The following is a 26,757-nucleotide window of genomic DNA, read 5'->3' as shown; positions in this document are numbered from 1 at the left end:
TTTCTTTCAAATCTTTGCTCAAATGTCATCTTTGCAGTAAGACTCTCCTTGATGATTGTATTTTTTGTTTACTTGTTTTAGGGGGTAGGTAATTAGATTTATTTATCATTATTATTTATTTAATGGAGGTACTGGGGATTGAACCCATGACCTCATGCATGCTAAGCATGCACTCTACCACTGAGCTACACCCTCCCACCTGATCACTGTATTTGAGACTGTAGCCCTCACTCTCCTTGTTTTGGTATTCTCCATAATTCAGATCCAAGCAGACAGAATATTTTTTCTTTGAGATATAATTCACATACTGTAATTCCATGGTGTTGAGTATATTCAAATTTGTGCAACCATCATCACATCCGTTTTAGAACGCTCCATTCCTCCAGGAAGAAAGTCCCTAGCAGTCCTTCCTTCTTCCCAGCCCCTGGCAAACACTCATCTACTTTCTGTCTCTCTGGACGTGCCTGTTCTGGACATTTCATATCAATGGAATCACACACTATGTAGCCTTTTGTGTGTGGCTTTCAAGGTTCATTCACATTGCAACAGGTATCAGCACTTCATTTCTTTTTAATGCCAGACAACATGCCATTATATGTATATACTACGTTTTGTTTATTCATTCATCCATTGATGGACATTTGGATTGTTTGCACTTTTTGGCTATTATGGATAATGCTGCCATGAACATTCACATACAAATTTCTATGTGGACACATGTGTTGACCCAAAACAATAAAACAGCCAGTTATTTTATCAGCAAAAATACAGTTATTCCAAAACAGCAAAGAATTGCAATTTGGGACAACCTATGGTGAGCCACAAACAAGTCTGGAGAACAGAGGGAAGGATGACTCTTCAATAGAGGAGAAAGGGGAGTTGAGAGGGGCTGTTATAAACAAAGAGTCTTTTGGAGGTGACTGGGGGTTCAAGGTGTAGTGGTTTTCCACTGGCTCAGTGGTGACAGTCTCTCATTGGCTGGGTTGTTGCCAGGCAAGGAGAAAGTCTTCCTTCCCTTGTTGTGTAATAAAGTAGTGACCTTCTTCCTGTTACAGATGCAAAGTTATGTTTCTTCCTGTTGAGTCTTCAACTGACTCAGTTGGGTAGGGCTTGAGAGCTCCCCATTTTGGCTCCCTGACTCCATTTTAAATGAGGTTTCTGTTTATTAATTTGCACGTAGGTCTTCAATGCTAGGAGTGGAATTGCTAGGTCATCTGGTAATTTTATGTGTAACTTTATGGGAACTGCCAGACTGTTTTCCACAGTGGCTTCTCCATTTTACAATCCCATGGGTAATATATAAGGGTTCCAGTTGCTCCACACCTTCTCAAGCAGTTGTTATTTTCCTGGGGGTGAGGTGTTTAATTTTTATGATTATATTTGAAATCATAGCCATCTCACTAGGCTGCAGTCTGTGGTTTTGATTTGCATTTCTCCAGGGACTAATGATGGTGAGACAGCATCCTTTCCTGAGTTTAGTGGCCATTCATTTATTTACTTTGGAGAAATGTTCACTTGGATCCCTTACCATTTTTTGAGCAAGGATTTTTATCTGTCTCGTTCCCTACTTGGAGGTTCTGAAGGAGCACTCACTGGGAGTGCAATGTGTTTGTTGAATGACTGAATGAATGAATTTCGGCAGGCCGTGGGTTTTGCACGACCCGCACAAGCAACCTGTTGTGCGGCCCACCTGCGCTAATCACGCGGTGTGGCTGCGTTACTGCGGTGTGAGTCCGCCCAGGGGTACCTGTTTCTTCTACTGCCCCTTTCTAAGAACCTCGCCCTAAACTGAGCGGAGCCACTTCCCCACATTCCCGCGGAGCCGGATCCGCCAATCGGGTTCCGGCACGGTTGCCCCGGGCAACCCGTGGCGCCGCGCTTCCTGTATTGATTCGAATCGCTGGCGACGTCACGTCCTCCCGAGATGCCCGAGGCGCGCAGGCGCAGCCGCGTGGGTGGGCGGGGCGGGGCGGGGCAGCGGCCCGCAGCGCGCCGGCGCGGGGGCGTGGCCGGCCGCGGGAGCGCGCGCGGCGGAGGAGGGCGCCGGAGGCCGCGGAGCAGCGACCGCCGCCATATTAAGGAGCGCGGAGCCCGGGATCCCGTCAGCGGTGGCCGCGGCCGGACGCGGCGGAGCTGCGCGCAGCGGGGGCGGGCGCGGCGCGGCGCCGGGAGAGGAGGGGCCGGCGGAGCCAGCGGGCGACGGGAGCGAGCCAGGTGAGGCGCCCGAGGTCTGGGGACCCGCCCCCTGGACCCGAGCCGCGACCCCTGAGCCGGGCCGGGCCTCCCCGGGGCCCCTGAAACCGAACCAGCAACCCAGCTTGGCACCCCCAAGCTCGGGCCCATCCAGGAGCCGGCCGGACCCCCGAACGCCGCCCCACAAGCCGAGTAAGGCCTGGGTGACCTCAACATCCCACCTCCCGTCTTGACCCCCACGTCCAAGCCTTCCCCCAGACCAGGCCCTGCGTGACCGCTCCAGCTCGAGCCACTTGCAGGCTGCGACCTCCCCAGGCGGTCAGCGTCCCTGTCCTTTAATAAATAGCAGGTCGAGCTCTGACCCCCCCCCCACGGGGGCCTCCCCACTCCGCCCCCCAGAACAGCGGGCCCACGCCCTCATGCGTGCTCCTCATCGCTGGCCTGTCAAACCCGGGTCTCCCAAGTTCGGACCATCGCAGCTCGGGCCCTGCCCGAATTGAGACTGCCTCCCGCCCAGAGCTGTCACGACTCCCCCAGTCTTGAGCAAGCTCCCGCCCCCCCCGCGCGGATAAGATACAGTCTGAGCTTTGTGGACCCTGGCACAGCCAGGCTGAGGTGCGGAGACCCTGTCCGTCTGGACTCCCCATTGTACTCACCGCGTCCCTCCGCTCCTGGCACACGGAAGCACTTAGGCGACGAGTTTTGAATACATAAGTGTCCCCCTGGCTCCCAGCCCTTCTAGTTTCTGCTCCCCAACCCTCACAGCTGGACCCGTTCTGGCCGTGACCCACACATAATCAGGCTCTCCCATCTTGGCACCGACCCCACCAAAATCTGAGACAGCCTCCTTCCAGTGTGCGACCATGCTGTGTCTTCCTCCAAGTACAAGCCTGGCCACCCCGGATCCCCCAAGTGTGGCACATTCACCTCGGCACAGCCATTTTCCCCAGCTAAAAACTGATTCTCACCATCCCCCTGCCCCGCCGCCCCCCACCGTCTAGACCTGCCCCAGCTCAAAGCCTGAGTCCCACTGTTGTGCAGATACCCAGCCTACACCAGTTTTATCTTTCCTTGTTCTCTTCCCCCTAAAATCATCCCTTCTTTCAGGGTGTCTGTCAGACTGGGAACTAGATTTCCCCCTCCCCGCCCCCACCCTAGTCCACTGAGCGATGACCTCATGCCTCACGCTGGTGAGGCTGCACCCCACCAGCCGCCCGTCACCTCTTACCATACTTTGAGCAAGAGCACTTTACTAAAGAAAAATGATCCGCCCAGACCTTCCGCAGCCGTCCCCTGCCACATCTACCCTCCAGATCAGAGACAGGTGGGAGGGTCTTTAAAATGAACAAGGTTGGCTGTTCTCTCCTGGAGGTGGGGGCGGGATTTGCAGCCTGGAAGCTGAGGAGATCCTGGAAGAGCCGTGGGTGGTGGGACAGTCCCCAGAGTGGTGCATGTCCCCCCTAGAGCACTGCATGTCCACTAGGCCGAATGTCTTGTGGGCCGTCGTGGCCTTTGACGTCGAAGGCCCCTCCTGTTTTGGCTGTGCTGGGCTGGTGTTTCTTCTGAACTCAAGAGGGGAGGCAGGTGTGCTGGCCTCCTACTGGTGCTTTGCATACCAAATATGGTTGGATTGCTCCAAGAGGGTTGTGTTAAGGGTACAGGATCTCCCCCTTCAAAAACTGGGGCTCGGGTCCTTGGACAGCTCTGGGCTCAAAGGACAGTTGCTTTGCTATGGTGGGGGCTGCGTCTCACGTGACTGTGCTGGCCCACTTGCTGCCACAACTGTTCCCCAGGAAGATCTCGGGGTCTGGGCCCTGTTGAGGGTGTCTGTCTGGGACTGGGCAAGGGGACCTGCAAGGCTGATGAGTCGTCACAAGTGGGTCCTCAGTTCTAGCAGGAGGCCTCCCGCCAGTGATATTTACTGGGGCCTCTGGCCGGGCAGGCTTTGTATACCCGGGACTTCTGGGTTTGGGGAGACCTAGAGTGAGGGTTGGTTGTGGAGACCTTTGGCTCAGTGTCACTGAGAGGGACAAGGATCTGAAGCTATTCTGTCTGGAGGGCTGACCCTCAGGATTCCCGGCTAGCGCCGAGGTCAGTGAACTTGGTCTTTAAGAAATCAGCCAGCTCACAGCACTCTTGTAATTATTCTCTTCTGAGCAGAGGTTCTCAACCCGGGACGCTGGTGGTGTCTGGGGGCACCTGGCATCGAGTGGATGGGGCCTGGGAGGCTGCTCCACAACGCCTGCTGCCCAGGACTGTCCTCCACAAAGAACGGTCTGGCCCTGAATGTCGTCAGTGCTGAGGGCACAGATCTGGACCAGAGTCCAGATCATGAGGCCTGTGAGTGCAGGGACTCTGTCCCCGGAGCCTGCGTGGTGCCTGTGCGGCTGAAGCTGGAGGCTGCTGGCTTGAGTCAGCGCTGGGGGCTGGCCCAGGGAGCTGGCAGCCTGTGAGACTGGGAAGGGAGTATTTGGCCACCCCTTTTCTTCCCCAAGAGCTCCCTGTCATCTGGCTTCTGCTCCATCCCAGGCCCCAGTGGCTTCTGGCCTGTCATTGCCACTGGTCATGGCCCTGCCCACCCTTCCCTGGCCTCCCTGAGACTTTGGCTGCTGTGTGGCCTGCCTGATGCAGACAGGGTTGTGTGTTTGAACACAAGGCCCCCCAGTGTGGCACTGACAGTCTCGACCTGACATTGTGCCCAACCGCGTGTCCTGTGTCTTTGGCAAGTGACTCCTTTATCCCACCCCAGTGTCATCAGGTGTGAATGGAACGAGAGGATGCGCTGTGCCTCCTCCGGCCTGGCTCCAGTTTGTCATTCAACTGCTGTGCACTACAAAGCGTAGACCATGGAGTCGCCCTCCTGGCTTCTCGCACATCCCGTCTGTCCTTCAGTCTCCTCCGCTGGCCCTTTTTAGTATAGTGTCTTATTTATTTGTTTTTGTTGGTAACAGCTTTTTTCAGATGTAATCGTCATGCCCTACAATCCGCTCATTTAAATTATACAATTCCTTGGTTTTCTGTGTGTTTACAAGGTGTGTCTAGTTCCAGAGCATTTCCCCCACCTCAGAAAGCAGCCCTGTCCCCGTTAGCAGTCACTCCCCATCCCCTGACCTCACAGCCCCTGGCAACCACGAATCCACTCTCTGTCTCTGCCAGTGTGACTGTTCTGGACGTTTCTTATAAATGTAATCACACACCGTGTGGCCTTTTGTGTCTGGCTTTTCTCTCTGAGCATCGTGTCTTTAAGGTTCATCCACATTGTAGGGTGTGTCATCCCTTTTTTGCAGCTGAATAATATTCCGTTGCGGGGATGGGCCACGGCGTGTTTGTCTGCTCATCAGTGGGCAGACCCTTGGGCTGCTGGCATCTTCTGCCTGTTGCGGAAAGAGCTGCCAGGGGCAGTCGGGCGCGGGTTCTTGTGGGGTGACTCTCCTGTTGAATCTGGACTCAGATGCCACTGCATGTGCTCCTTGGTGGCCTACCCCTCACCTTTAGCTTCTTGTCCTCATCTGTTGCTGGTGCCCAAAGCTGGTTCCTGATTACAGGCCCATGTGGCCAGCAGCCAGTCAGTCCTCTCCTTGGTGTCCAGCAGTGTGTCCAGAAAAGGTTCTCTTTCCTCGGACCTGCCTGTCCCGCCTCCCGTGGGCCTCACCTGGGGCCCCTCCTCTCCTGCCCCCATCTCAGGACCACCTCCTTTCTCACCTGGACAAGCAGCACCATCTCCCTGGTCTCCGTGCTCCCTGCTACTCTACTGGTCTCCACACTGCACCACCGTCGGCCCACAAGCGCACATCTCATCACGCCCTGTGCCCCGTCCCTTCCCTACCTCCCTGCCACCAGCCGCCCAGGGCACAGCCTGGGAAACTGCCATAGTGGCCTCCCCACCTTTGCCTCTTCCTGCCTTCAGTGTGATCCTTGCACCCTAGCCTGCCCAGATCGTTCCTTCCAGATCCCCCCATGCTCTTCCCCGGATCAGAATGGAACCACTGTGTTGTGACCCTGTTGTCCCTGTCAAGCATGACAGCCACTGCAGGAAGGGTCAGGCTGTATCTGTGCTGTGTCCCACAGTGAGGAGAGGCTGCTTGATGGAGGGATGGAGGGGTGGAGGGGTGGTGGGAGCAGGGGGAGGGGCAGCCAGGTGGGTAGGGTATGTCTGTCTGTCTGCACTCACAGAAGAGCTGAGTAGCTGAGAGGTCAGTGCTGGTCTTTCCAGCCAGAGGGAAGCAGCTATTCCCCCCAAGGATTCCCCTAAACCAGAGGATCTTCCCTGGAGGCAACATCTGGTGACATTTGTGGTCATCAAGACTTGGGGGGAGCATCAAGTAGGTGGGGCCAGGGATGCTGCCCGGCCCCCACAGTACCCAGGATGCCCCGGACTGAGAGTCAGCAGTGCGGGGTGGGAGAGGGCTGCCTTAGATGTACTAGGCTTTTCCTTCTGCCACCCCCACTTCGGACCCATGGGTGAGAACCACAATGAAGACAGACTGAGGAAGCGCTCCCTGTGAGGGGTGAGCTCCCTGTCACTGTCCCTGCAGGTGTGCAGCGGACAGAGATGTGTGAGGTCTCTGGGCACCTGAGGGGACGTCCAGCCTTGAGAGTCAGGCCTCTGACGTGAGTCACAGCTACGATCACAGAAATGATCATGAGTCATCTGGTGTGATACCAGGTTCTTCGTTTGAGTGGGGTTTGTGTTCTTCGGGCTGCTGCAGACCAGATGTGCTGGCATCTGAACACTTCACTGGTCGGGCTTGAGTGGGTGCCCTGTGCTCGAGGTGGGGTGAGACACTGCGCCTCAGGCGCCCCTTCTGAGGCTCAGGGCAGCGGTCCCGTCCGGGGTGGGCGCCGCCTGCTACCAGCAGCGCGCCCTCAGGGGCGCTGGCGCGGACAGAAGGAAAAGAGGTGTGCTGATGGGACTCTCCTCCGCTCTGGGAGGTGAGCCCGGGCACCAGAGCCCGGCCCCGGCCTCCCCGCTCCCACACCTGCCCACGCACAGCAGGGGCGGTGAGCTCAGCCAAGTGAATGAGTGAGAGGGATGCTCCTGAGGCGCCTGCCCCAGGACTCCTAGAAACAGCTGGCCGCTGGCGGTGACTCCCATCAGCCACTCGGGAGGGCACGCTTTGTCCGCCTATGCCTGGTGCAGCCCTTCCTGACACTGGCCGTTCTCAGCCTTGTCTTTTGCTGTCCTTGGGGTTAGGGGGCTGCTCGCTCGTTGTGTTCTCTCTGCGGGGTGAGACCGCTGCCTCCAAAGGTCCCCTGCTGTGCCCCAGCAGTCCTGAGGCCAGGAGCCAAGGTCGAGTCCAGATTCGACGTCTGTAAGACCAGGGCCAGCCCTGCTGCCGGGCAGTCCCACTCTTCCCACGTCCTCAGGACGGTCCTCCCTCCCCTCAGGGGAGACCAGTCCTTTTAACCTTCAGGGGCAGCGTGGGAGGAGATGGGACCCTCCCTGGTCCCCTGGCCTGCAGCTGTGGCCACCAGAGCACCTTCCGTGCCACACGGCCCACATCACTGCACAGTGGAGGAGCAGGAAGCCGGCGCATTGGTTCCGGTTGTGCGCCTGTCCCTGAGCCCCTGAGATGGCCGCTGCTTTGTGTCATCTCCTTTGGGTCAGGCACTCTTCTAGCTGCTTCACAGAAGTTTCGCTCAGTTTCATAGCAACTGTGCAGTGTTATCCCATTATCCCCACTTCTGAGATGAAGAGACTGAGGTTCAGGAAGGAGAAGTTGCTTGCCCAAAGCTACACAGCCAGTAAGGGTTGAAGCCAAGCTAAAAGCCAGGTCTGCCCTTCTCCAAAGCCCACCCTTTCTCTGTCTACCTGCTGGACTGGTTGACAGCAGTGGAAGGGAGGGAGCAGCCAGGGCTGGCTTCCTGAGCCCATGCAGAAGAGGCAAAGCCAGAGACTCCGACATGAGTGGAAAATTGGGCCACCCCCCTTTTCTGGTTCTATCTCTGTCACGTGGGACTTCTCCCCCAGCCCCTCAGAGAATGGATGGCTGGGAGTGAGACGACCAGCCCCCGGCCTTTCTCTGGAGCTGGTGGTCAGGAAGCCGGAGCTGGGCACCTTGAGCCAGCCCCAGCTCTCCAGGTCCCTCTGCCTGTGTGCCTCTCAGACCAGATGCTTCCCTGGAGGTTTCAGGAGCTCTGAGAAAGGTCATGCCCTGAGACAGCAGTTTCCAGGGAGCCCCAGCCATTCATCACCATGATCCTTCATTGGATGGCTCCCTCTGGGGCCGAGCAGGGGAAGGCACACATGGCTGCAATGACCCATCCCCTGTGAGCTTTAGATGGCTGACCTGTTGCTGCCAAGCCTGGTGGCCCTCTCACCACAGAGTGTCATGTCCTGAGCAGCCAAGGGCAGGTTGGGGACGGCAGGGATGGAGCCGGGCTGCCCACCAGTCGCTGAGACCTGGCCTCTCCTTCGTAAGATGGGGATAGGATCGCACCTGGGGGCCAAGGTGAGTCAAGCACCTGGACTGCCTGGCTCTGTGCCAGCTGCTGGAGGGGCACAGGTGAGCTTCGGGTCCCTGCTGTCACTGTCATCGTCTGTGTTCTGATAGTCTCCTCACCGGGCCAGGAGCAGTGTCCCATACCCCTGGGACCCAGTACCCACTCAGGATGTGGCAGGGTGGTGCCAACAGGCTCTTTCTGGCATGCTTTCCTCCCTTCCCTCCCCTGTGCCCCACTGGGGAGCTGGCAAGACTGCCCCCTAGAGGCCAGAGTTACCCTCACTCAGAGTGATCCTGCCTTGCCCACCTCCCCTCCCCGCCTCAGGGGACACTAGGGCTGTGTCTGGGACATCTTTGGTTGGCATGACTAGGGGTGGGCTCCTGGCATCAAGTGGACCAGGTCCAGGGAGGCTGCTCACACCTCACAGTGCCCAGGACAGCCCGGTGGCAGCAGTGCCGCAGGCAGCCACATGCCACATGCCACCTGCCACATGCAGGCCGTGCTCTGCCTCAAGCACTGAGTCATGAATGACGTCACAGGGTGTCTCCTTGGCCTCCGAGCCTCACAGCATAAAAACAGCAGGGCCAGTTTTCAAGATAAGCAAGGCGCGGAGGGCCCTGCAGTTAGCCCGAGCACTTCTGGAAGCAGAATACTGCCTGGGGGCCTCCAGGCCTGGCTGAACTTGGTGAGGACGTGCCCAGGACGCTGCGCTCGCGGCGCCCCTCCCCGAGGAGGCCGCAGCGGTGACGAGCAGGGGGCCACACTGTCGTGGGTCCTCCCTCCACAGGCCTGTCTGAGCTCATTTCCTCCCCTGGGCTGGGGGAGGGGTGGTCCCTGCCCACAGTTGGGGGCTGGCAGGTGATTCAGTAAGGTGAAGACTTGCCCTCAGTGTTGTCCCGTATGTGGGACCCCAGCCTGCCTCCGGCTCCAGCTGGCAGGAGGGCTTGCGGGGCTCGGGCACTGGCTTATCTCCAGGCCCCTGGTCTTTGCTAACCCCGGGGCCAGCCCACGCGCCACCACCGTCTCACTCACCAGGTAGCCTCCCTGGGCTAGGGCCTAGAGGACCCTCTGTCCTGCAGACACAGGGGTGGCTCATTCTCCGTGGGGGGCCATCCCAGGCACGATGGGGAGCAGCATCCCTGGCCCCCACCCACCAGAAGCCAGGAGCCCCAGAAGTCATGACAATCACAGATGTCCCCAGATGTGGCCCAGTGTCCCCTGGGGGCAGGACCACCCCAGAGAGGACCCCTGGGTTATACTTACTTTGATCCTTCTTGCTGAGTACTTGGTGAGTGGAACCCTGTGAGTGCAGTAGGGCTGGGCAAGGGCAAGGGGCACGAGGAGCCACAGGGAAGGCCTCCTCGGGAGCGCTCGTGCAGCCCCTGGGCAGCCGGGTTGAAAGCAAGGGCCCTGCTCTGTCACTGGGACTTCGCCCTGTGTGAGTCGGCCCCGCTCCCGGAGAGGACCAAGGCAGGGATTGACGTGGGGAGCACATAGGATGGCAGCCCCCGGTGGTTAGGTGGTCTGTTACCCATGCAAGCCCTGGCCATGTTGGGACTCATTGTTGTTCTTTCAGGCTGGAGTGTGCCCATTTTCCGGAGGAATAGGCTGAGGCTCGGAGTCTGCAGCAGTGCCTGGCTCTGTTCTGGGGGCCACGAGGGGAGAGGGGACACCCTTCCTCAGGGCTGGCTCGGCAGGTGTGCGGTACCCCCAGTGACAGCACTCTGCAGGTGGGGCAGTGGCCACCAGCGGCCGAGGGCCCTGGCCCACCTCACGGACCACACGGATGCCAGCCTGCAGGTGCCGGCCCCCCCTGGCAGGGTCCCTCCAGAGCCAGTCATTGCTTCGTTCCCAGCTGTGTCATGGCCTGAGCAGCAGCTCTAAACACCTGCCGCCCATGCCCGCCTTGCAGGTCTTCTGTGCTCGTGACTGCTCGTTAACAGAGAGGTTGCTCCTCTCTCTAGCTGTTATTAGGGGACAGCCAGCTGTGCCCCACCGCTGAGACGCGTCTGGTCGCGTGCTGGGCATGCGTGGTCCCAGCTGCCCCCCGCTGTCTCATTTCTTTGGTGAATGAGTTCCCGTGACTCAGAATCTGCGCAACACAAGATGGCAGGGCAGGAGCGCCAGGGCTCCCCTCCTCTGCTGACCCGTGTCCTCTGATTTCTCTCCCCAGAGCCCACGTCTGCTACTGATTTCTCCTTCCGGCAATAGCTTATTTTGCAGTGTGTTACCTGTAGTGCGTCCTGAAGGCCCCACCAGCACCTCCAGCCTCTTACTGCGGCGCCTCCTGTCGGAGATGGCCTCGCCCTCTGTGTAGACCTTTGTACCTCTCTGTCCCCTGCTCTCTGAAGCAGCCTGCGGAGATCTTTGTACGCACAATTTTGCACACACAGGCCAGAATTTCTAAGGGTGAATTCTTAGAAGTAGAAATGCTGCCTCAGAAAGATGTACATTTTTAGATTTTGAAAGCAGTTGCCAAATTTTGGCTCCTGCCAACAGTGGGTGCGAGTGTCACCTCGGCTGGCGAGGGTGTCATCGGATCTTGGAGCTCGCCGGCAGTGGGTGGAAGCCCCACGTTCTGGGCCGGTTTGCAGCCCCAGCCGCAGGTGCAGGTGAGCCTCCTTTTCTGGGAACGTTGTGTTCCTGTCCTTTGCTGCTGTGGGCTGTCCTGAGGGTGGCAGGTATTTTTCCTGATTGTGCTGTCTTTTTTTTTAAGAAAACTGTGGGGCGTTCGCCTTGCAGACCCTTCTCATTTCTCTGGAAATGAATTTATTAGCCTTGTCTCTCACGGCTTCAGGGTCTTCTGTTCTTCCTGCAGTGCAGCAAGCAGCAGTCTCAGGGGAGGTGGGTGGAGGGTCCCTGAGGACTCTCTCTCTCAGGTACCACCTTCAGTTCTCTAGAATGGGCTGGTTGCAACCTGGCGGAGCTGTGGGTTCCAAGGATGGGCTCAACTGGGGACTGCTGGCAGGCCGAGCCACCTGGTTTTGTCACCAGCATCGTGTGATTTGGATGTGACTGTGGCCCACAGTCCTGCTAGTTACCGCTCTCCTCCTGAGGTCTTGGTTGAGGCCACAGCATCAGTCTCTGCCTCCATCTCTTCACCCAGAAAACCTGAGCGTTCGGGGCGGGTGCTCCTCGGCTAATGAAGCCCTGGTCAGGGCCATCCGTGGTTGACTGCACAACGGGCCAGGAAGTTAGCCAGCCTCTCCGAGCCTTAAAGCAGAGGGACTGCCAGCTGGCCCAGCTCTGGGGCTGCCCAAACAGAGCTGTGACGTCTCCTCTTTGTGTCCAGCCTCGCTTGAAGCCCATCAACAGGCTGCTTGGTCGCGCTGGATGCCAGCCCTCCTGGGACTTGGTTCTGGCTTGTACTCAGCCTGGCACTGTGGTCGGCAAGATGACCAGGCCCCCCTTGGGAAAATGTCCCCCGAACTGGTGTTTCTACCAGGAACAGACACTCAGATGGGCATCTCTGTGTCCCCAGGTGTCCATGCCACCCCAGCGGTGGTCAGGTGTAATGAGGGCTCCCTTGGCGGGCCCTGGATGGGCGCATCACAGGGCAAGGCAGGGGTAGGGTGGGGCTAGGCTGGCAGAGAGGGAGGAGGAAGGCCAAAGAGGGAGACTAGACTGTTCTGTGGACGGATGAGACGTGTCTAGGATACCTGGCCGGGGCAGGAAGCCAATGGCCAAGAAGGTGGCTGCTCCCCTGTGGGGCTTACCTGAAATGGGGGGGCTGAAGCGCTGCAACCCTGCTTCTCACCGAAGCAGGAGGCCCGCTGTCCACCGAGTTTGGGGCGTCAGGGCTCTGGGGCTCCGGGCCAGCACGGGCTCAGAGGAGCCCCAGGTTGAGTGGAGGGAGGGCTGTGAGCACCGGGGGTGCATGGGCCTCCACACAAGAGCCCTGTCTGTGCCCCCACCTGATCCCTCCGCCCAACCTTCACATCCTCATCTTTGCAAGGGTGTGCGGGCATCCAGTTCGCAAGGCCGTGCAGAGGGAACACGGGATAAGACGTGCACACTGAGGTGGCCAGTGGCCACGTTACTGTCCCTCAGGTCTAATCTGACTGGCTCTGCTTTGGCTGAGCGTCTGACTTTGGGCCGAAACCACACCAAGGTGGTCCTTTGTGTCCTACAATCTGGATGAGGGACAGGGAACAGGCTTATGCTGGCACTTCAGCTCCAGGGTTAGGCTCTGGCGCTCGTCAGGCCACGTGGAGACATGGAAGTAGGGCTTAGGCAGCTCTGCTAAGTTGTCTCCCGGTGTTGCACAGAGATGTGAACAGTGTGAGCCTGGTGACGCTGAGCTAGGGCTTGCTTCAGGTGTCTTTTTTTTTTTAGGGCAAATATTCTCTTTGGTTTACTTTGTCTCTATGGATTTGACAACTCTGGGCCCTCCTGTGAGTGGAATGAAACGGTATGTGTCCTTCTGTGTCTGACTGACTTCGCTGAGCACTACGTCCTTAAGATTTATCCATGTTGTAGCATGTCTGGGTTTCCTTCCTTTTTAAGGCTGAGTAATATTCCAGTGTGTGGATGGAACACACATTGTTTATCCATTCACTGTCCTTGACACTTGGGTTGTTTTTCTTTTTGGCTTTTGTGAATACTTCCGGTAAGAGCATTTGAGTACTGGCTTCTGTGTAGATCTGTTTCCTTGCTTCTGGATGTTTATCTCAAAGTGGAGGTGCTGGGTCACCTGGCAGTTTGATTTCTCGAGGAGCTAGCAGGGGCAAGGGGAGTAGGGAGTGAGTGTTTCATGGGAACAGAGTTTCAGTTGGGAAGGTGAGAAAGTTTTGGAGATGGTGGTGGCGATGGTTGCACAACAATGTGAATGTACTTAATGCTGCTGAGCTGTGCATTTAGAAATGATTAAGACGGTGAATTTCATGTTACGTGTATTTTACTATAATCTTTTTTAAAGGCAAGTGTCTGTTTTTTTAGTTGAAGTATAATTGATTTACAATGTTGTGTTAGTTTCTGGTGTGAAGCATAGTGATTCAGTTTTACATATATATTTTCCATTGTAGGTGGTTAGAAGACATTGCATACAGTTTCCTGTGCTATACAGTAGGACCTTGTTGTTTATCTGTCTTATATATAGTAGTTACTATCTGCAAATCCCAAACTCCTAGTTTATCCCCCACCTCCTTTCCCCTTTGGTACCCATGTTTGTTTTCTATGTCTGTGAGTCTGTTTCTGTTTTGTAAATAAGTTCTTTTGTGTCATTTTTTTTTAGATTTCACATATAAGTGATACTATATGATGTTTGTCTTTGTCTGATTTACTTCCCTTCATATGATAATCTCCAGGTCCATTTCTGTTGATGCAAGTGGCATTATTTCATTCTTTTGTATGGCCGAGTAGTATCCCACTGTGTGTGTGTGTATATGTGGTATAGGTATAGATGTATACACCACAGCTTCTTTACCCAGTCATCTGTCGATGGGCATTTAGGTTGTTTCCATGTCTTGGCTACTGTAAATAGTGCTGTTGTGAACAGTGGAGTGCATATATCTTTTTGAATTAGAGATTTCTCCTGATTTATGCCCAGGAGTAGGATTGCTGGATCATTTGGGAAATCCATTTTTAGTTTTTTAAGGAATCTCCATACTGTTCTCCGTAGTGGCTGCACCAAGTTACATTCCTACCAGCAGTGTAAGAGGGTTCCCTTTTCTCCACACCCTCTCCAGCATTTATTGTTTGTGGACTTTTTGATGATGGTCATTCTGGCTGGTGTGAGGTGATACCTCGTAGTTTTGATTTGCATTTTTCTGATAATTAGTGATACTGAGCGTCTTTTCATGTTCCTATTGGCCATCTTCTTTATTGGAGAAATGTCTGTTTAGGTCTTCTGCCCATTTTTGGATTGGGTTGTTCTTTGTTTGGTTTGTTTATTAAGATGTATGAGCTGTTTGTATATTATGGAAATTAAGCCCTTGTCAGTTGCATCATTTACAAATATTTTCTTCCAGTCTGTAGGTTGTCTTTTCATTTTGCTTATAGTTTGCTTTGCTGTGCAAATGCTTAGAAGTTTATTTGGGTCCCGTTTATTTATATTTGTTTTTGTTTCTACTGCCTCAGTAGACTGACCTAGGAGAACATTGCTGTGATTTATGTCAGAATGTTTTGCCCTTTTTTTTTTTTTTTTTTTTTTTTGCTTATGTTTTCTTCCAGGTTTATAGTGTCCTGTCATATGTTTAAGTCTTTAAGCCATTTTGAGCTTATTTTTGTATATGATGTGAGGGAGTTTTTAACTTCATTGATTTACACGGTGCTGTCCAGCTTTCCCAACACCACTTGCTGAAGAGCCTGTCTTTTCTCCACTGTATATTTTGTCTCCTTTGTCGAAGATTAATTGACCATAGGTGTGTGGGTTTATTTCGCGACTCTCTGTTCTGTCCCACTGAGCCATGTGTCTCTTTTTGTGCCGATACATTGCTGTCTGATTACTGTATCTTTGTAGTATTGTCTGAAGTCTGGGAGGGTTATGCCTCCAGTTTCATTCTTTTTCTTCAGTATTGCTTTGGCAATTCTGGTTTTTTTGTGATTTCATATTAACTTTAGGATTATTTGTTCTAGTTTTGTGAAAACCCATGGGTAATTTAGTAGGGATTGCATTAAATCTATGAATTGCTTTGAGTAGTACGACCATTTTAACAATATTAGTATTTCCAATCCAGAGCATGGGATATCCTTCCATTTCTTTAAATCATCTTCAGTTTCCTTTATCAGTGTTGTGTGGTTCTCAATATATAAGTCTTTTACCTCCTTGGTCAGGTTTATTTCTAAGTATTTAATTTTTTTGATGTGATTTTAAAAGGGATTTTTTTTTTACTTTACTTCTCTGATATTTTGTTGTTAGTGTAAAGAAATGCAGTAGATTTTTGTGTGTTAATCTTGTATCCTGCTACCTTGCTGAATTCTTTAATCAGCTCTAGTACTTTTTTGTGGCATCTTTAGGGTTTTTTTATATATAGTATCATGTCATTTGCATATAGTGACAATTTTACGTCTTCTCTTCCAATTTGGATCCCTTTTGTTTCTTTTTCTTGTCTAATTGCTATGGCTAGGATTTCCAATCCTATGTTGAATAAAAGTGGTGAGAGCTGGCATCCTTGTCTTGTTCCAGATTTTAGCAGAAAGGCTTTCAACTCTTCACTGTTGAGTATTTTGTTGGCTGTGGGCTGGTCGTATATAGCTTTTACTGTTTTTGTTTTTTGTTTGTTTGGTGGTGGGAGGTAATTAGGTTTCTTTATGTATTTTTAATTTATTTTTTTAATTTTACTTTATTTCTTAGTGGAGGGACTGGGGATTGAACCCAGGACCTTGTGCATGCTAAGCACATGCTCTACCACAGAGCTGGACCCTCCCTCCATATGTAGCTTTTATTATGTTGAGATATGTTCTCTGTACCCACTTTGGTAAGAATTTTTATCATGAATAGATGTTGAATTTTATCAAATGCTTTTTCTGCATCTATTGAGACGATCATGTGATTTTGTCCTTTCCTTTGTTGATGTGTGTATCGCATTGATTGCATCCATTGAACCATCCTTGTGACCCTGGGATAAATCCAGCTTGATTGTAGTATAATGATCTTTTTTATGTGTTGTTGAATTAAGTTTGCTAATATTTTGTTGTGAATTTTTGCATCTATGTTCATCAAAGATACTGGCCTGTTTTTTTTTTTTTCTTTGATAGTGTCTTTGTCTGGTTTTATTATCAGGGTGATGGTAGCTTCACAGAACGACTTTGGGAGTGTTCCCACCTCTTCAGTCTTTTGGAACAGTTTGATGATCAGTTTGAGTTCTTTGTACATTTGGTAGCATTCCCCAGTGAAGCCATCGGGTCCTGAATGCAGGGAGTTTGTTTTGCTTTGAATTACAGATTCTATTTCTAGTGACTGGTCTGTTCAAATTATCTACTTCTGAATTCAGTCCTGGTGGACTGTATGTCTCCGGCAAGCTGTGCCTGTCTCCCAGGCCACCTAGTTTGCTGGCGTGCGGTTGTCCGAGGTGTTCTCTTACAGATTTGTGTGTGTCTGTGGTGTCAGCTGTGATTTCTTCCCTTTCGTTTCTTACTTCGTTTATTTGTGCCCTCTCTCTTTTTTTCTTGGTGAGCCTGGCCAGAGGTTGGTCAATTTTGTTTTCTCTTTCAAAAAACCAGCTCTTGGTATGATTGATTTTTTTCTATTTTTTAAATCTCTATTTTATTTATTTCCTCCCTGAGCTTTATTATTTCTTTCCTTCTGGTGACTTTAGGTTTTGTTTGTTCTTATTTTTTTAATTCTTTTAAGTGGTAGGTTAGGTGGGTTTTTTGAGATTGTTGTGTTTTGAGGAAGTCCTGTAGGGCTGTGACTTTCCTTTCTAGGACTGCTTTTGCTGCTTCCCACAGATTTTTTGTGGTTGTGTTTCCATTGTCATTTGTCTTAAGGTATTTTTTAATTTCTTCTTTGATTTCATCATTGACGCATTGGTTTTAGTAACATATTGTTTATCTCCATACCATCTTTTTTTTTTCTCATTTCTTTTTCTGTGGTTGATTTCTAGTTTCATGGCATTGTAATCAGAAAAGATGCTTGAAATAATTTCTATCCTCTTAAGTTTGTTGAGGTTAAAAGGCAGGTAGTGAACTCACTGGATGGCACACCTAGGGATTCGTATTCGTCAGCTTAATTTCTGGCCAGCCTTCAGCTTTTGACGTCTTGGTATTTGGTCTGTCGTTGAGCTGGGCACTGGCCCAGAGGCTCAGGGCTGGACTGGCCTGGCCCTACCTGCACCGGGCCTTCGGGCTCCGGCCGGAGGAGCAGAGTGGCAGTGACGGTGAGAAGCTGCGGTTAGGCCCTCCGTGCCGGACCCCCCCCCCCCCAAATCTCAGCGTCTCCCCCTTGGCGGGAGGCAGGGCTGGCAGGCGCCTCCTGAGAGGGGCAGACTGTGTGAGCGCCTGGGCCTGGCCAGGGCCTGGGTGTCCCTGGACTGCAGTTTCCCCCGGAGAGGGCACCCTGCTCTCTGAGGCATCTGCTTGTCTCCGCTGCACAGCCCCTGCTGCCACACTCTCACTCTTCCTCAGAGGGGCCTTCCCAGGTCGGGGTGAGCTCGGTGGGAGCTGGATGTGAGCGTGTGTCTGTCCGCTGGAGGCCGACGTCCCCCCACCACGTCAGGCCTGGCCCTGGAGCCATGGTGCTGGGCACAGTCAGCTCTGCAAACCCCTGCGGAGGGAGATGCAGGACCTGACCCTCTTCCCACTCATGCATACTCAGGAGCATGTGGGCTGAGGATTATGGGTCCAGGACACAGAGCCCGTGCTCAGGGGAGGCAACCAGGACTGCCCCTCACGGCTCCTGAGCTGCTAAGGAGTGAGATCAGGGGGTCTGAAGCAGGAAGGTGACCAGATCGGGGCCCATGTGGGCAGAGGAGGTGGCCTCGGGTGAGCCCCTAGGGGCCACGGGTAGGTGGGAGGCTGGCTCTAACCAGGACAGAGGTGTGGGGGCCTGGTAGAAGGTTCCCCATGGAGCAGCCAGAGAGGATCCCATTTGTCCCCGTCACGTCCCTCAGGGCTCCTGGGAGGGAAGGCCCCCCGCACAGCAGGGAGACTTGGCTGTCCCAGAGGCGTGCCCTGTAGTCACCAGGCAGCGGGGGCCACTGACTGCTGGTGCTGACCTCTCCTGCCCTCCCTGCCCAGGCTGACGTGGGCCGGCTGACCAGGGCTGGCGGGCCGTGCCTGCCGTGCCTGCCCTGCCTTGCCATGGACCAGGACTACGAACGGCGCCTCCTCCGGCAGATCGTCATCCAGAATGAGAACACAATGCCGTGCGTGAGTACCCAGGTCCCGCCCTGCCGCTCCCCGATGGAGCCCACGGTGCGGGTGTGGTCAGCTACTGAGCTTTGGCCCTCGGAGAGCAGAGGTACCTAAAGGAGAGAGACAGGTGGTCCCCAGGGCAGCAGCACGGCCACACCGGGGTGAGCCCCCCAGCACCTTTGTGCGCTTCCCTCTACTGCTGGAGCCACGGCACGGACCCCCGATCTTGTGGGGCCCTTGTTCTTACAGGGGACCAGGCACAGGAGTGACAGTGGCACAGGGTGGCCCTGTCTCCAGCTCCTGAAACCTGGTAGAATTCGGGGAGCCCTATTTTGCTCTTTCCTGCACCCCAACCCCCTCAGCCATGTGGGGCTTCTCCGTTGTGGGCTCACGGCACATTGCAGGCTGTGCCCGCCGGCTCTCGGCGTTCTCAGCTCTGCACTGGGCTGTCCAGGACAGGCTCCTTCCCGCCTCTTCCAGCTTCATGTGTTGCCGGCAGGCCTCGGCTCACACACCTACCCCTCCAGTCTTTGCCTCATCTTCACGTCCCCTTCTCTCTGTGTGCCAGTCCCTGTCTCTCCTGAGGACATCAGGCATTAGATTTAGGGCCACCCAGCTCCAGTATAACCTGGTCTTAACATGATGACACCTGCAAAGACCCTATTTCCAATTAAGGTCTCATCCCAAGTACCAGGAGTTGGGATTTCAGCATATCCTTTTGGAGGACACAGTTCAACCCACAGCAGATCCCTTATAGGAGAAAGGACATTCCTGGGACAGTCGAGTTGGGTCAGAGGGTTCGCTGGAGGTGATGTGCCTGTTCCCATTCCTGGTTCCAGTGGTGGAGTCGTGGTCCAGGGGGGAACTGTCCTTGTGTGCAGGAAGTGGGGTGATGGGAGCGACAGTCTCTCGGTGTTAGGGAATGGATGCTCTTTGTTCGGTTCTGTCAACTTTCCTGTCCATTTGCAACTGCTTGGAAACAGATCAAGGCTCATTGCAGTGTGTCCACGTTTGGGCTCTCGCTGTCCGGGCTCTCCCCTCACCAGACGTGCTCTGCCAGCAGGGTTCCGGCACGTGGGTTACTACTGAAATGTCTTACCGCTGCCCTTGGGTTTCCAAGACCAAACCCTCCTTCAGTGGCCAGAGGCCAAGTGCAAGGAGGCGGAGTGGGCAGGGAGAAGGGGGTGTTGGTTGGTCTTGGTGTGCTCTGGGGGCTTGAGGCACCCAGTCCACCCTGCTGTCCTTCCAGGTGGCGGAGATGCGACGAACCCTGACACCAGCCAACTCCCCCGTGTCCTCCCCCAGCAAGCACGGAGACCGCTTCATCCCCTCGAGAGCTGGTGCCAACTGGAGCGTGAATTTCCACAGAATCAATGTGAGGGTCACCCTAGGCGGGAGAAGGACCACTGACTGTGTGGTCTGGGGGCGGGGCCGGGTCCTTCCAGCTCATCCTTCCCTCTCTCACCTTCCTCTCCCACAGGAAAATGAGAAATCTCCCAGCCAAAACCGGAAAGCCAAGGACGCCACCTCAGACAACGGGAAAGGTCGGGAGTCAGGCGCTGCCCAACCCCTTCCTGGTCCCCTCCCCCCCATCCCTGCCTCACGGAGCTTGGTGCCCACAGATGGCCTGGCCTACTCAGCTCTGCTGAAGAACGAACTGCTCGGTGCTGGAATCGAAAAGGTGCAGGACCCACAGACGGAGGACCGCAGACTGCAGCCCTCCACGCCCGAGAGGAAGGGCCTCTTCACGGTGAGCCCCTGGCCGCTCCCGGCCTTCAGTCTCAGACTCCCCAGCCTGAGATTCCAGACCCCTTGCCTCGTACCTGTCGGCCTCCTGCACACCTAGGGGACAAAGGTGACCTGGGGCAGCTGCCACGTGCAGGGTGAAGGGGCGGGGCCTCAACATGAGCCGCCCCCACAGACCACCTCTCAGCAGTCCCAAGTGTGGGGCTCCGGGGCAGCATCAGAACACTTCGCTTGGGTCCCTAAAGAGATGGTTGAGGGGCTGGGGCTGGACGGGGCAGGAGAGGTAGGAGGACACCTCAAGTGCAAGGCCTGGTTTGCTTCTCTGCGCCCTGGACAATCCTGCCAGGGGTGCAGGGCACAAAGGCCCTGGGGCCTTGGCGTCCGCTCAGCGTGTGTGCCTCGCCCCCAGTATTCCCTCAGCACCAAGCGCTCCAGCCCCGACGACGGCAATGACGTGTCTCCCTACTCCCTGTCCCCCGTCAGCAACAAAAGGTGAGTCCAGACCCAGGTGGGCCTGGACAGCTGGGCAGTGCCTGGGAGCTGCCATCAGTGCTGGGGCTGTGCACAGGGTTCAGGGCTGGCCTAGAGGACCATCCTCACTGGGGACACCCCACGAGCCCAGACGAGTGATGGGAGTCAGGGAGGGCTCCTGGAGGAGGTGCGGGGCAGATGGGCAGGCGGGCTTGTCAGAGCTCAGAGCAGCTGAACACCCAGTGGGGGCGGTGGCGGTGGCCGTGGGGTCACCTGCAGGTTTGGGATCACATGGGCAGCAGACAGAGGGTGATGTAAGCAGGTGCAGCTGATGGGCTCCAGGGCTGCGGAAAAGAGAGAGCTCTATGCAGGCGCTGTAGGTCACTGACATCTGTGCAAAATCCCCACCTCGGGCTTTCCCTGCAGTCAGAAGTTACTGCGGTCACCGCGGAAACCCACCCGCAAGATCTCCAAGATCCCCTTCAAGGTCCTGGACGCGCCCGAGCTGCAGGATGACTTCTACCTGAACCTGGTGGACTGGTCGTCTCTCAATGTGCTCAGTGTGGGGCTGGGGACCTGCGTGTACCTGTGGAGCGCCTGCACCAGCCAGGTGGGTGCCAGCCACCGCGCGTGTGTGCGTGCTGCGGACGGCACAGTGCCTTCCTTTGGCCGCTGAGCCAGGCAGGGGCCTGTATGAAGGGCATGAGTGTTACTGGGGCCCTCCAGAGCCTGGGGCAGCTCCCAGCCACTCCCCTCCTCCCTGCCCTACGCCCTCAGTGTGCAGACCACCTCAGGACCCGTCCACAGGCGTGAGCCTGTGTGCCTCCCTGCCATAGGCTGGCTTCTAGGATACAGGAGTCCTCGCTTTGCGGCCTGAGCTATAGCCACTGCCCCCATCAGAAGAAGAGGGCCTCAGTGCAGTGTCCCTCAGAGTGGCTGCTGGGCACACGTGGGCTCAGGGTCTGTAGGGCACAAAGACTCCACCCTAGGGACCAACCCAAATGAAGTAAGTTTAAAGAAAGTGATGAAGCCCCCACAGGGAGGCTGGTGCACGCACACTCCAGCAGCCTATGGCTGACACCTGCTGGAAGGACCCTCTGGGCATGATGCCCTCGTCACCCAAGCGTCCCCCAGCATCCCTTTAGGCTGTGTGCAGTCAGTGTCCCTCTGCTGGTGTGTGTCTCTTCCCAGCCTATGGCCTGCTGAGCCCCCAGCCACATTCTCTTGGGTCGCAGCACTGAAGCCAGTGCCCATGGGCCAGGGGTGTGAATGAGTGAATGAATGGGTGAAAGGATAGACGGATGGACAAATGGATGGTCTGGGCCTTAAAGGACCAGGGACACCACGTCAGCTCATCCATACTGCTCCTCCTTCCCCCAGGTGACCCGGCTCTGTGACCTCTCTGTGGAAGGAGACTCGGTGACCTCTGTGGGCTGGTCTGAGCGGGTCAGTACACCAGCCCCATCCCCCCATAGGGCAGGGTTGGCAAGGGGAGGTCTGACTGACCTCACTGGCAGGGGCCCTCCACAGTGTTGTGGGGCCTCGGAGACCCAGAGGAGCCAGAATCCAGCCTGGAGGTCACCTGTCCAAGCCCCAGGGTGACGTCTGTGCCCCTACCTGTCCCCAGCCTGGTAGAGTTGGTTAGAGTGATAGACACCAGGTCAGGCAGGCAGGCTCACTCCACACATTGAAGCATGTGGATCTCAGTGCGTATTGGATGGATTTTGACAAACCCACGTGCTTTGTGACCATCCTCCCAGAAAGCTCTTAGGAGGAGTGTCTGAAGGGGCACACATTAGAGACTTCTAAGGAAATGGGCTTAAGGTTCTGCCGCGGGGAGGGGGAGCAGGGGGTGCCTGGGGCCACCCTTGCCATAGGCCTACCCTTGCCAGTCCCTGATGCCCGCTCTCGCCTGCGTTGTCGGTCCTAGGGGAACCTGGTGGCTGTGGGCACACACAAGGGCTTTGTGCAGATCTGGGACGCAGCCGCAGGAAAGAAGCTGTCCATGCTGGAAGGCCACACAGCACGCGTCGGTGAGGAGCTGCCTGGGGCCGGGGGCGGTTGGGTCCCCGAAAGGCCGGGCCCCGTCCTTAGCCCGCCCTCTGCCGGCCACAGGGGCACTGGCCTGGAACGCCGACCAGCTCTCATCCGGGAGCCGGGACCGCATGATCCTGCAGAGGGACATCCGCACACCGCCCCTGCAGTCGGAGCGGCGGCTGCAGGGCCACCGGCAGGAGGTGTGCGGGCTCAAGTGGTCCACGGACCACCAGCTCCTCGCCTCGGGGGGCAACGACAACAAGGTAGGCCGGCCCCTCCCACCCGGCCAGCTCCCCCCTCTGGAGCAGGGGTGATGAGGGTGCACCCGTGGGAGGACTGGGGTGGACTCTTCTTTCCTGTGGGAGCCGAGCTACCCCAGTCCTCATGGCCACTGTCCCCACAGCTGCTGGTCTGGAACCACTCGAGCCTGAGCCCCGTGCAGCAGTACACGGAGCACCTGGCGGCCGTGAAGGCCATCGCCTGGTCCCCACACCAGCACGGGTTGCTGGCATCCGGCGGCGGCACAGCTGACCGCTGCATCCGCTTCTGGAACACACTCACGGGGCAGCCGCTGCAGTGCATTGACACCGGCTCCCAGGTTTGCAACCTGGCCTGGTCCAAGCACGCCAACGAGCTGGTGAGTGCGGGGGCGAGGCCGGGGCGGTCAGGGTCTGCAGGCTGGAGCTGGCAGGGCAGGAGGCCAGGCCCCTGCCACACTGGTCTCACAGAACCTGACCCAGGTGCCCATGCCCAGTGACCACTCGGAGAGGCCCACACTGTTTCCCTGTCTCCATCCATTCATCCACCAGAGTGCTGGGGTGGGGACTGTCACCTGTGGTTTTTGCACCCTGCCAGGCAGGCCCTGGTATCCTTGTTCCTTGATGGATGCATCTGGGGGTCTGAGTCCTGGGGCCGTGGAAGGGAGCCCCAGGCTCTAGAAGTGCCCTCTCCGCCCCCTAGGTGAGCACGCATGGCTACTCGCAGAACCAGATCCTGGTCTGGAAGTACCCGTCCCTGACCCAGGTGGCCAAGCTGACCGGGCACTCCTACAGAGTCCTGTACCTGGTGAGTCTGCACGGCCGGGCTCGGGAGGAAGCGCTGTGACCACCCGAGCGCCACCTGAGCAGGTGGCGTGCACACACCCTTCCCCCGGCCCTGACGCTCCATCTGGTCCAGGTTTTGGGTTGGGACTGAAGGCAAGATGTGGCGTCATCACCGAATCTCTTCCACCAGCTCCCCTGAGGAAGGGCGGTTCTACAATTCTGCCCCCCTGAACAACGTCCACGTTTTTGGTTTCACACAAAAGTAGAAGTCGCCGCAAATAACCCATATCCAGCCCCTCAGCACCTATAGAGGTTTCACCGGATAACCATCTGCGAGTGCCTGGAGAGAGGAGGGAGCCCCTCCCCCGAAACACATTCACTCTTCAATTTTTTGCTTCTTTCTAGAAAAAAATGTCTTGTGTTTAAACCGGTAGAACCTTTGCCCAGTTGTCCCTCCTCACAGTGGGTTGTGGTGTCCTTTAAAGGTGTTTGCACAGGGCTGCTCCGCCCACAGTGCTCCGCCGGGGCGCAGGGGCCTCTGCTGCCCGCCTGGAAGCAGCCTGGCTGCCGCTGCTGCTGCCGTCAGCACTGTCTGTGGGGCCTCCTGCAGGGCATGAGGACACAGCGCGCCTCCTCCTCCCACAGGCCATGTCCCCCGATGGAGAGGCCATAGTCACTGGTGCTGGAGATGAAACCCTGAGGTTCTGGAACGTCTTTAGCAAAACTCGTTCAACAAAGGTAAAGTGGGTCGGTATCAGCGCCAGATGTTCCCCCACGCGCGTCCCCTCATACTGTCCCAGGAGCCTCCTCTGCCACTCAACCAGCCCCAGTCGCCCCCTCAGCCGTAATGTCCCCAGGGCTCTCCCTGGGCCCCCCGTCAGGCCCTCTTTCGGCTCCTGCGTTGCCTGGTGCCGTGTCCCAGGGCTCTGCAGAAGATGTCCACACAGGCGCTCCTCTGGCCTGAAGCCTCGGGGTCCCTCCAGGCAGAATTTCCTTTCCACGATGAAGCGGCTGGTGCCCGACCCAACGGCCGAGCCCAGCTGCCGGCGCTTGCGGGAGGCCACTGGGGGCTGAAGGCTCAGCCGTCGCTCCTGTGTGCCCTGCAGGAATCCGTGTCTGTCCTCAACCTCTTCACCAGGATCCGGTAAACCCGTGGCCGTGCTGTCCTGGTCTCAGAGCACCACCTCTTGTCAGCGTGCATGGACCCTCCCCTCCCCTGCATACAGGCCCCAGAGGAAGGCAGCCGGGGTGGGGCGGGAGCCGGGCCTGGAGAGACCCCGAAGATTCTATTAAAGCCTGATTGCGAACTCTGTCAGCCGGTGTTTGGGGAGGGGCTGCGGTCGGGCACCCCAGGAGTGGGGACTCCGGCTCCCTCCGCCCTGGGTGGCCCCGGCTCAGCCGGCTGTGCTCCTGTGCTCCGAGCGGATGGACACGGGATGGACGTCTCCTGGGACTCCGCCTGCTTCCATCTGTGTCTGTCCCTGCCTTGCTGGGGCTGCATGCTCTTCCTGGAAGCACGCGCTCCCCGCGGCGCATACCTGCTCCAGGACAGACAGCTGGATGTCAGGGGACAGCTCAGATCTGCCCATGGATCAAAGGGACATTCCACTTGAGAGGTTTCTTTGCAGCCACCTCTGCTTGTCCCTGTCCCGGAAGCCATCCTGGTGACTTTTCTGGGGGCACGGCGTCTGGAGCAGGCCCCGGGCAGGCTGCATGCCGAAGGTCATCTCAAGCTGGACTTGTCCAAGGAAAATGGAAGTCAGATCTGTTCGCCATCATGTGTTCACCCCTCCTGAGCTGTCCTTGTCACTGACAGTCACAACCGACTGGTTCTTGCAGCTTGCTGGGCAGCCGGTCAGGGTAACCTGAGGGCAGAATTGACCCCGAGGGCCAGGTTCTGTGGACGCCTGGCACTCTTCCCCAGCCCTTCCCCCTCCGGGCCACCCTAGTGGCTCCTGTCCACCTGCACCTTCAGCCAGGGGAGGGGCACCCACCGGTTCTCCTCAGGGCTTCCCCTGACCCTGGTTGTCCTCTGCCCTGTTCCTGACTGCACCTGGGCCCACCCTCCTCCATATTCACCTCCAGACCTGGCGGAAACAGGGAGGGAGGCAGGGCCAGGGCCCTGGGCAGCTGCTCTTCCCCTCCTCCCCTCCCTCCCTCTCCCCTCCTCGGGTCAGGGGACACTGATGGAAGTGGACAGTGGAATAGGCCTGGGTGGGGTGGGGATCCAGCATGGCCCAGGGAAGGCCACAGAGTCCCCTGGTCACGCTGGCTCTGCTTGGAGCCCCCACTCCTCCAGGGTCTGAGAACCTTGTGCTCCCCCAGAGTCAGCCACACGTGTGCATGTGTATATATGTATTTGTGACTTTTCTTTGGATTTGTCTTTGTGTTTTTGTAAATCAGTCCCCAGATGTTAAGGCTAGCGGCAGGGAGCAGTGGCTCATCCCGGCTCCTTTGGGAGTGGAGGTCACAGCTTTTAAAGCCCTATCATTGGGAGGGGCAATGGGCTGAACCTGCCTGAACTCGGGGAAGAGGGGGCTCCCGCCTCCCCGCCCATCCTGCAGCTGCCTGCGTGGGGGTGGGTGAGGGGCAGTGTACACATATGCCCATCCCACCTGCCTGCGTGGCGGGGGAGGGGCATGGCAAGGGACAGTGTACATAGATGTGTAAGTATTCCGGATGGTCGAGATTTTATTTTTGTTTGAGTTTTGGGGTTTTTTTTAAATAAGAAAAGGATTATGTCTGTACTGCACCCCACCCTGGCTCTGCTTGTAGGCTCCTCGCCTGGGAGCACAGAGGGGGCTTGAAACGATGAAAAATGTTGTCAGCGGGCGCGGGTGGCAGGGCCGGGTGCGGGAGCGGGCGATGTGCGGGCACCTGGTGCGGGTGAGCCTTGCTCCTCCTGGAATGCAGTGTCGCAGCCATTAAACCATGTGGGTCATGCACGGCTGGGGCTGCCTGTCTGTCTGGGGCTGATAGCTTGAGTCTGCACAAATGGTGACCCCAGAGCATCCGGAACGTGAGGGTG

The 26,757-nt window shown here is 56.3% G+C and overlaps 1 protein-coding gene across 2 annotated transcripts; it reads left to right on the top strand.

The window, feature by feature from the left end:
- Window positions 1-2,013: 2,013 nt before the first annotated feature.
- On the top strand, window positions 2,014-26,674 carry FZR1 (fizzy and cell division cycle 20 related 1). 2 transcript variants are annotated; one of them, XM_032465969.1, is made up of 14 exons: window positions 2,014-2,214; window positions 18,316-18,447; window positions 19,682-19,807; window positions 19,913-19,976; window positions 20,055-20,182; window positions 20,588-20,670; window positions 21,076-21,259; window positions 22,030-22,095; window positions 22,580-22,682; window positions 22,765-22,949; window positions 23,090-23,323; window positions 23,647-23,751; window positions 24,375-24,476; window positions 24,836-26,674. In XM_032465969.1, exons 2-14 carry the CDS (start codon window positions 18,379-18,381, stop codon window positions 24,875-24,877), a joined length of 1,491 nt encoding a protein of 496 aa, XP_032321860.1. In that variant the 5' UTR covers window positions 2,014-2,214; window positions 18,316-18,378; the 3' UTR covers window positions 24,878-26,674. The 2 variants fall into 2 exon arrangements, with proteins under 2 accessions (XP_032321860.1, XP_032321861.1); XM_032465970.1 differs by having other exon boundaries at window positions 2,015-2,214; window positions 24,375-24,467.
- Window positions 26,675-26,757: the final 83 nt, after the last annotated feature.

Source organism: Camelus ferus, chromosome 22, assembly GCF_009834535.1.
Source record: "Camelus ferus isolate YT-003-E chromosome 22, BCGSAC_Cfer_1.0, whole genome shotgun sequence".
Taxonomy (NCBI): Eukaryota; Metazoa; Chordata; class Mammalia; order Artiodactyla; family Camelidae; genus Camelus; species Camelus ferus.
Note: the sequence above shows the minus strand (reverse complement) of the source record. Positions and strands in the feature narration are given on the sequence as shown.

Excerpts from the sequence above, each read along its gene's own strand:
- FZR1 (XM_032465969.1), top strand. The coding sequence starts at position 18,379 with ATGGACCAGGACTACGAACGGCGCCTCCTCCGGCAGATCGTCATCCAG. Across the intron at positions 20,671-21,075 it reads TCCCCCGTCAGCAACAAAAG|TCAGAAGTTACTGCGGTCAC; the intron begins GTGAGTCCAGAC and ends CTTTCCCTGCAG. Across the intron at positions 24,477-24,835 it reads GTTCAACAAAGGTAAAGTGG|GAATCCGTGTCTGTCCTCAA; the intron begins GTCGGTATCAGC and ends TGTGCCCTGCAG.